Source organism: Uranotaenia lowii, chromosome 2, assembly GCF_029784155.1.
Source record: "Uranotaenia lowii strain MFRU-FL chromosome 2, ASM2978415v1, whole genome shotgun sequence".
Taxonomy (NCBI): domain Eukaryota; kingdom Metazoa; phylum Arthropoda; class Insecta; order Diptera; family Culicidae; genus Uranotaenia; species Uranotaenia lowii.
The window spans coordinates 243,447,407-243,457,282 of NC_073692.1; the positions used below are offsets into that span (position 1 = coordinate 243,447,407).

At 37.3% G+C, this 9,876-nt stretch overlaps 1 protein-coding gene and 1 long non-coding RNA gene across 2 annotated transcripts; one reads left to right on the forward strand and one right to left on the reverse strand.

Annotated features, from left to right (window-relative positions):
- The first annotated feature begins 761 nt into the window (after positions 1 to 761).
- LOC129749944 (chymotrypsin-2-like) lies at positions 762 to 1,783 on the forward strand. Its single transcript, XM_055745091.1, has 4 exons — positions 762 to 973; positions 1,045 to 1,140; positions 1,198 to 1,495; positions 1,559 to 1,783. Exons 1-4 carry the CDS (start codon positions 768 to 770, stop codon positions 1,712 to 1,714), a joined length of 756 nt encoding a protein of 251 aa, XP_055601066.1. The 5' UTR covers positions 762 to 767; the 3' UTR covers positions 1,715 to 1,783.
- A 7,303-nt stretch (positions 1,784 to 9,086) lies between these two features.
- On the reverse strand, positions 9,087 to 9,664 carry LOC129749330 (uncharacterized). Its single transcript, XR_008738017.1, has 2 exons — positions 9,411 to 9,664; positions 9,087 to 9,332 (listed from the first exon to the last, which is right to left on the reverse strand). It is a non-coding gene; the product is annotated as an uncharacterized LOC129749330 (long non-coding RNA).
- Between the last annotated feature and the right edge of the window lie 212 nt (positions 9,665 to 9,876).

Below are 9,876 nucleotides of genomic sequence, written 5' to 3' on the forward strand. Positions count from 1 at the left end.
GGAAACAGTAAAACAGTAAAATTGCTCTTTTTTTTATTCTAAACCTCGTTTTTGTTCGGAAACGTCCACAAACTCTCAAAAGAATTAATTTTTGAGCTAAGGATGGCCACACGATTGGTTTGGGCCTTGTAGATCAAAAGAAAAACTGCTGTTATCCACGTTTTTTTTGGTTTGGGTCATTATTTTTCTAAAGAATGTATTTGTCTTCCAGTCCGGTTTTTAGCATGGATTCTTTCAGGTTCTCGCTAAAAATGTCGATTTAATCATCAACAATCGCATTGCCGTTGATTCGCTTGAAAAAGTTTACCTCCGCCCTTCTTGGACACCTCTCATCATTATATTCACCATATGTTTGGAATTGACTGAAAAGTTGAATAGTATTTTTGTTGGCACCTCTTAGTTATCGAGCTAGATCATTACATTACGAGGTTAACTAAGTATTACCTAAACTAAATCTTTATGCATATTTAAGTGCTTATGGTTACTAAAAAGCAAATCCATAGGCCGTTGAAGGCAGAAGAACTGTATCTACTTTTATGGGTTTGTTTGACCATTTGACTTATTTATTATGACTAGATGACAATAAATTAAATGGTTTTCGATAGCGCTTTGGGGGTACCAATTCCGGGTAACGTTTTAAGCATGCTGTAATTTATTCCAAATCATGCGTAGCTTAGCTGTGTTGTTACAGTTCGAAGCATATATAAAGTCAGCTTGAGAAATATAGAGAATAGTTTCTAATATTAGGGAAGTGCTTTGAAGAGAGTATGTTACTTCTAATATTTTACTTAGGCAGTGTTGTCGGACTACCCGAATTACATTCACTTGCGAATAACAGAGTTGTCGGTGGCGTTGATGCCGAAGATGGTGCAGCGCCATATCAAGTATCAATCCAAGTTGAGTCAGGCCATTGGTGCGGTGGTGCCATTGTTTCAGAAAAATGGATTCTTACTGCGGCACATTGTTTAGAAGGGTAAGTATACCTATATTTGAAGTTGTTTCCATTAGCCATTTATTGATCGTGATTTCCATTCTTCTAATTAGACTTCAGCCTAGGGACTTCAGAATTTTGGCTGGAACCAACGATCTTGAGTCAGGCAATAAATACTCTGAAGTGGATTTCTTTACCTATCACAGCAGGTATGAAACTTTTAACTCTTTTTGCTCATCAAAACACTTTAACCATTCCCAATTCAGATGGAATATCCCTTCTCACCACAATGATATCGGTTTAATGCGACTGAAAGTGCCGTTGAATTTTACTGATCGCATTCAGAGTATTGAGTATTCGGAGAAGTATGTTCCGGATAATGCCACCCTAGTATTGACTGGATGGGGCAGAATCTCGAACGACGGAATTTCTCCATCAAAACTGCAGATCTTAAACTTGACACACGTGGACTACGAACGCTGCAGAGAGTTACTGCACAACAACCCGGCCCTCGATATCGGAAATTTATGCACATTTACAAAAAAGGGCGAAGGCGCGTGCAGTGTGAGTACTAAGACAGAAGTCTCGAACTTACTTGTCCATTCTTCAAAGAACTCTTTATTTCAGGGTGATTCGGGTGGGCCCATTACATGGAATGGAAAGTTAGTAGGAATTTGCAGTTGGGGGAGTATACATTGCGGAGACGGGATTCCAGATGCCCATGCTCGAGTCTCCTACTATCACGATTGGATACGTACTAACATGGCCAATAACGAAAAATAATTCCCCTATTTTACATTACAAATTATATTTTGTGATGTTCTTTACTGCTCATTGCTTATAAGAGGGTGTTCGAAGAAAAAAGAAGAAAAAAATCTTTTTTTAGTCACACATGTATGAGAACTTGGAATAAAATAAACAGTAACTACAACTCTAATGGTTTAAATTTTAAAAAAATTATGGTTCAAATTTTTTAACTAGCCAATCTTGTACGAACGTCGTTTTGCTTTTAGCTTTAAGGCCGAGGAGTTTGCGTTTCAATGGTTATTGGGACGCATTTTCACGACAAAATCGCATAAAACATTAAACAGTAGGGGAGAAGGGGGATACTGGATCCCTTTTTCTAATTTTCATTACATATATCATTTTGAAAATATTTTGCCGATTGCCGTCTTTTGAATTTTCTGACAGCATGTAATTTCAAGTTTATATGCTGCAAAAGTTAGATCGATACATGAAACCGTAGATGAACTAGAAGCTTTTTCGTGAGACCAAAAATAAGTGATATTTTGAAAGTTTATGGAGACTTGATCCTTTAAGCAGTGTGCCCTGAGCTTTAGCTAAAATCATGCAAAATCTAAAGATAAATGTTCCATTGACTTTCTGGTCATAATTGTTTTCATTTCACAGTTTATAAGTGTCAGACAAAAATAATTCTAAAAGTTTGCCTGCTCCCCTTTTTACATTGCATACTTGAGGGCGCTTTTTTTTTTAAATTTTCAGATAGAAGCACGACTGTCTTCTAATAAAAAAACACGAATAGATTTCTCGTCCTGAAAAACTCTCGTGTTTGAATATTTACCTCAATGTGATGGACAATACTGTAATTATAACAAAAAATATTATAAAATAATTATTGGGTCATCCGGGGTTTTGTCGTCCCCTTGTAAAAATTGACACCTGAAATCAATAACATGTGCTTAAAAACTCCCATGAGCAAATTTCCATTACAATCCGATGTATAATCAAGACAATATCGCAAAAACAGTGAACAGATAATATGGACAACTTCTTTCGCCGACCCTTGACCCAAAATTTGACACCTGAAGAAATAAGAGCGTCCCTCAAAATTCTTGTGTGGAAATTTTCACCTCAATCCAATGTATAAAATATTACATTTTTGGAGAGTTTAGAGACTTTTATATTTATAAACACAATAATTTATGCTTTTTTAGAATATGTAGGGCATAGTGGGGATACTCGATCTCCTTTTCTTATTTTCATCATATCTTTTTGGAAAAGTTTAGCAACTCGCCGTCTTTTGAATTTTCTGACAGCGTGTACTTTCAAGTTCATATGCTTCAAAAGTTAGAACGATACATGAACCCTTAGATGAACAAAAAGCATTTTCGTGAGACGAAAAAAATTGATGATATTTTGAAAGTTAAGAAGACTTGATACTTTATCAAAGGAAACTTTGTTCAGGATGCTCTGACTCTACGCAAAAATCTAGTAAATCCCATATTATTTTAGCAGTATTCAGAGGAAAATCGGTTGTAGAGTTGAAAATTTTTGTAGATTTTTATCAGTAGACAATTTTTCACTTCACTTCATCGCACTCATTTTTATACCTATTTATAACTAAAATTACATTTTTTTTTATTATAGTTTTAAACATCTAAATTCGGGTCTTAGAATTTAAACAAAACAAAAACTAGCTGCAAATATTTGCTTATTCAAAAGGTACCGTAAACTGAAAAAAATTTCAAGATTGTCAAAAGGCAAAAAAAAAACAAGAAAGTCAATTTTTGATAATTTTTTCGAAATAATACCAGATCTTGACGCTTTTTGCATTTTTAAAATCAATACAAAAACGAAAAATGAAATTTTGATTTCCCCGAATTCCTTTGTCTCCCTTCCTCTCTCTGTCTCTTAGGTAATATTTAGAGATAAAAAAATTGAGCGCATTGAGACACCTCTTTTTTAGGTTCGATTGAGCTGAAATTTGGCACAAGTCTACAAAATGTACCTATACTCATGATCGCTTTTTGAAATTCAATGATCATTTTCCCATCTTACTTACTTTTCTAAAGTTTCGATAAAAACTAACTTTTTGATGAACAAGCAAACTTCGGTCAATAAACGTTTGTTTTCCTAGCTTAATTGTCAGTCTAGAGATGAAACGCCAACTTTCGCTGTCGTTTTCTCATTTTCTGAAGCGCATCCTCTCGCCCCATCGTCGAAAAAGATGACAACTGCTTATACCTACATAGTGATAGGTACGCGTCCGCTTCAAAGGATACGCCTCGATGAGCGGTTTAAGAATTTGCATTTTGATTCGATACGGCGAGTTCCCATGTCGGATAATATGACATGGCTAAATGACGGCCAACCGGAAGCCGCGTCAGCCAACGCTGCCGCCGTGTGATGTTGTAGATGAATCAAAGGCCTACAATTTTATCCTATGTCCAACACGGATTGCAGCTAGCTCAGCCAAGCAGATGACGGCGATCAGCCATGGTAGCAAATCATGACGGCAAAGTCAATCAATTAAGCTTCTGAACCGTGATTCAAACAAAAGCGATAATAATAATAAACAGTTTTTATTGTACCCGCCCCACCTTCGCTCTGAAAGCTTCGCAATATCCTTGCCCATACTTCCAGAAATGATTATCATTTTGAAATTCATCAATATTGGAGGGGCAAATGCATGTTTTAAAAGCAATTTCGAGTTGTCTCGGTGTGGCCTTGTACAACCGAATAGATTCAGAGATTCTCAACATATCCAATGTGAATTTCGGCAACACATTTTGACTGTTTAAAAAAACTCAAAAAAGGCGTTACAGCCCCCCCACAATCATTAGTCACTTAACGTAACCTTTCATCCACTACAAAATCTTCGTTTTTCCGAGTGTTAGTAGTTTGTGTTAAATTTTTTTTTTTGAACAGATAACCAAGGCTGATAAATTTGAATCAATTTCATTCGACCCGACCAACGTCTAGTAGTCAATGTTATCGAAAGAATATCAAAGTCATCTACGAGTTGAATGACCAAGCTACAATGCCAGTCAGGCAGCAATATCAATATTAAATGACATTTTTGCACTCCACTCGCACCACACATACAATCATCTTTCTATTTAATTTTCTGGCTGTTTTGGGAGGGATTTTACGTTACGAAAAATGTAGCTGTTGGCCGTAAGAAGAAAAAAGTCGTAGCAAGCATGATGTCGTTCATTCAACTTGGTCATGACATTGTAAGCATATGTCGCTGACCAAAAATCAGTATCAAAGTCGGCTGACATTGACTGTCTGACACTGATAATTTGCAGCTCTGCAGATAACATAATTCATCGAAACAATCAACATTTTTCAAGACCACAATCATGGGTTAAACGACAATTACAAGTCAACTTGCTGACAATTATTTATTAGTCACATAGAAGTCCATGGCAACAAATGAAAATCATCATGTTTCTGGAAAGGGGCATTCTTCGCTAGTATACATTCAAGGGGCAATTTCGTTGAGCTAGCAATCATAAAATGTGACCTATGATTGTATTGTGTGGAATTCAGTGGATGCTGTGGAATAACAATTTGACAGTAAATAGATCACTAATGGGGTTGCCAATTTGGTTCAAATTTTGTTGGTCCAATTCCTGTATAAATCAGACTAAAGAATAGACCACGGATACAGGTGCCCTAATGCCAACTGTAACGTTAAAATAAAGTCGTGAAAGTCAAAAAGAAACAAACAAAAATGAAACATTTTACCGTAAAATTTTATTTACAGAAATATGAGGGTAGATCGAATCAAACAGTGTTTATCTTTAACCAGTTTCAGTGACACGAACACTGCTAATCGCTTATCACAACCACTGAATGTTATATAATTGACGTGAACGCTCACAGCTAAAGGGTGGTACGGTCAGAATTTGGTCAAGGGAAAACGCGTGTAAATCGGTGAAATCGTTTATTTAAAAAATCAAATTAAATTTCTTTTTCAAGTTTAATTAGTATAAAATTCAGGAAAAATATTCAGTTAGGCTTCCGTTTTTCCAAATACGAATTGCTGCTCCTTACGCTTAACCCCTGCCATCAGTTTTTGTACAGCCACCTTGTCCACCTTCTTCGCCGCAGAAAGCCAGTTTGTCTTGAACTGCTGCTCGTCCTAGCAGTTTTTTTGGTCTTCTTTAGGTTCCGCTTGACAATAGCCCAGCTTTTCTCAATTGGGCGGAGCTCTGGCGTGTTGGGAGGGTTCTTGTCCTTGGGAACCACCTGCACTTGTTGGTGGCGTACCACTCCATGGCCTTTTTACCGTAATGGCAAGATGCCAAACCCGGCCAAAACAGTACGGAACAACCGTGTTTCTTCAGGAAAGGCAGCAGAGGTTTATTCAAACACTCTTTCGCGTAAATTTCTTGTTTGACAGTCCCGGAAGCTATTGAAATTAGAGTGTCCGTCTCGGGATTTCCCGGTCGGGAATTCCCGGGAATTTGTAAAATTCGGGTATTCCCGATTCCCGGGAACCATAGTTTCATTCCCGGGAATTCCCGACATGTCTGAAATTATTTCTCTGGAAAAGGCTGAAAGGCTCCGGAACCATTATTATTGTTCTTTTTGAAAATGTAATCATTCAAAACTCAACTCCAATTCCTGTGGCAATAGATATTTTTCAGCCCTTTGGTTCAATTTTTTTATTCAAATAGCCTTAAATGTATGAAAAATCGCGCAGCAGGTAGGCAGATTGTGATTTCTCGAAAGCAACATTTATGCTCTTGTTTCTGTCTGGCTTCGAAAGCCAGATGAATTTCAAAACTTAAAAATGACCAAGACATCGTTTTTTTCATATAAATAACAACTATGGAAAGTGTTCAGAAAAACGAAAAATCAAACAATTAAAAACATAATTTTTTAAACTAGCCAATAATTGCATGAATGAATTCCTCATTTGACCTGTTCAGATTATATTGTAGTTTGTTTGACTGTTTTTAATTCATCATTGTTGGAAACTGTTTGATTTATTTGATAAAAACTAAGCTAAAAACATTATGAAGAGTACATTCTGAACATATTATAGGCTGGTATAGAGAGAAGGTTCGTTAAGCTATATTTCAATCGAAGTGCATATATTTTACATGTTTTGGATATTTCCCAGGATCCCGGGAATTCCCGGGAAACAGGCCATCAGATTTCCCGAATCCCGGGAACGAGAAAATGGCCGGGAAATGGACACTCTAATGGAAATGCTGCTTTTCAAGCCACAGGTACAGATGGCTTGCCAAACCAGATATTTCTTCGAGAACTTTGTAAGTTTCATGAACTTGAAAATATCTGCTACCTTCCCCCTTCCTTTTGCCGTATAAAACTCCTGTCCCGGAAGCTGCTTGTAGTCGACTTTGACGTAGGTTTTGTCGTCCATTACCACGCAGTCAAACTTCGTCAGCATCGTCGTGTACAGCCTCCGGGATCGCGCTTTGGCCGTCGTATTTTGTTTATCATCGCGATTTGGAGTCACTACCTTCTTGTAAGTCGATAGTCCGGCTAATAATTTGGCTCGATGCACGGTTGTAGACGATACACCCAGCTTATTTGCGGCATCTCGGAGAGAGAGGTTAGGGTTTCGCTTGAAACTACCGGCAAATCTCTTTGTCGTCTCAGCGGCTTCCGGTTTTCGATTTCCATCCGATCCAGACTTCCTGGCTGTTGACAAACGTTCCCCAAACACTTTAATTACATTTGTAACGGTTGATTTTTTAACTTTTAGCGATTTTGCCAGCTTTGCGTGCGAGTAGCTCGGATTTTCGCGATGTGCGAGCAAAATTTTGATACGCTGCTTTTCTTCCTTGGACGACATTTTGACAACTGAAGAGTGAATTCCAAAATCAAAATCGGAGCAACATTCTGCACACACACCTTCAAAATGAGGGGTGTTCAGGTTTTTTAAATGCAAAATTGAAAGAAATACGTCAAGTTGATATTGACCAAATTTTGACCGTATCACCCTTTAACTGAAAGTAAAAAATAATAGGCAAAACAAAAATTTTGAAGATATTTTTAAACAGTGAATTTAGTTTGTATATTTGGTGGAAAGAAGTAAGCTAAGGATTTTAAACAAATTTTAAACTAATTAACGCGTTTGTTGAATTCTATAAATGCATACAATTTCGTTTGGTACACTCGAGAAAGGGTAAAGACAATTCATTACAAAATATTTTCATTTCTTTCTATGACAGCTTTAAAAATTTAAATCCGTTATCTTCTGGAATCAATTTTAAATGATTTTCAAATATCTGATCTGATTTAGAAATTTCTCTAATTCGGATTTGAAAGCGGTTGAGAGCTCGCGAGAGGTTAATCGAAGCGGTTCGTTTGTTTTCCTGAGCTTGTGTAACGATTTGAAATTGTGAACTATCCGCGAAGTGTTCAGGGAAGTTTAGAGAAATATGGAAGTACAGAGAAAACACAGATAAACAGACAGGACACTCTATTTTCATTCTTCGCAAAACGGATTTGGAGCTAGGCAATGTTGCCACCAGATAGCACTGCTATAGTTTTGGAGAAATCATAATTTTTCATCACGGTAGCCCTTGCGATTTTGATTGTTTACTGTGACAACTCGAAACCTCATCAGTTTGAAAAAAGTGGAAAGAATTGAGAAGGTTTTTTTTAAACCCGTATGGTGGTATCCGGTGATATTTGGCGGAAACTACAACAGATCGATTATGAAATGCCAAACGTTATTTGAGGAATCAGTATCATCCTGAGCAGAAATGCAGGTAGTATTTAAATCCTGAAAATTCAATTCTTTCAATCATTCTTTCAGAAAAGATGGAGACAAATGAAGTTCATTTTTTAAGTGTTTAACTTGGACCTAGATGTAAACCGGATGAATAAGCCGTAGCCGCCTTAAACCCGGAAAAAGGACCTGACATCAGATGTTGGCCCTTATTCTGCGCCTCGAGTGACGTGACGATAGTAGAGTCACCCAAGTCACTCTATTCCAGCAGTCGGTTTAGGTGAGGAACGTCACTTCGGATGAACTTTGTGAGTTCTTACGGTTCTTACCCTATTCTCGTAGTCACCGTGGGTGAGAATCGTCGCATTCGGGTGACGATTTTAGGTGACAATTGTCGGTACCTTTTCAGGTGGTGACGAGATAGAAATTTAATCGAGAATTTATGTAAATCACAATGTTAGGCTCTAAATGGTTAATTATACTAATGAATGATAGTTTTGGAAATAAAATTAAGCAAATTTATTAGCAAATATGATTTTTAAATATATTGAAACTTTTTCATTGCTATCTCAAATATGTAATTTGGATTGGAATACTGAATGGAAAGTATGATCTTCTAATGAAATCTAAAATTCAGATTTAATTGAAGTTTGTTTTTCGAACCGTTAAAACGATGAAATGACGAAAACTTTGGAATTCAAATATTATAGTACTTTTAATTTTATTTTCACTTTTTAATAATATGCTATGCAAAGAAACCGGATTTAGGTTTATGTGACCGAAATTTGTCGTTTGAATCTGATGCTGCTGCTGCTATTTCGTTGGTTTCGATAAATGCTCGGCATTCCATGATCTCCTATCTGGCAGGCGAAACAACTTCCGGCATGCCACGGGGGTAACTTCAGTTGAGGAAAATATATAAACCGGCAGCATTCGCCATTACTGAAAACGAAAAAAAAACTTAACTTCTCTTGGATGATCGAACAGTTTCAGGTACAAAACACAAATTATTTTACATACCTGATAAACCTTTGGAAATGTTTAACAAACAACGCCTTTTTGTGCGCTGGGTTTTTGGAGCAGCAGCCGTCGGCATCTGATTTTTTTTCCCCGGCAATATGACCCAGATCCGAACTTAGCTTTGATGAACGAAATTTCCACTTACGTCGCACAAATCGTCCGTTTTTCTTCCTGAAGCAGCTTGCTGTAACCGTACCATCCGATGATGGCCATTTTCGAACCGAAATTCTAACCCGAAATTCTAAAAACTTACTTCGGAATATCCGAAGCGAGAGCAAAATCCAAACAACACCAGCACAATTCTACCATTTTGACAGATGTGTTCATTCGGTCACTCACCTAGAGTGAACCTCTGTCACTTTACCCACAACGACTCCGGGAATAAGGTGACAAATCTCACGGTGACTCGAGGTGAGGTGACAATCATCACCTCATGCGCGGCGCAGAATAAGGGCCGTTATCTGTT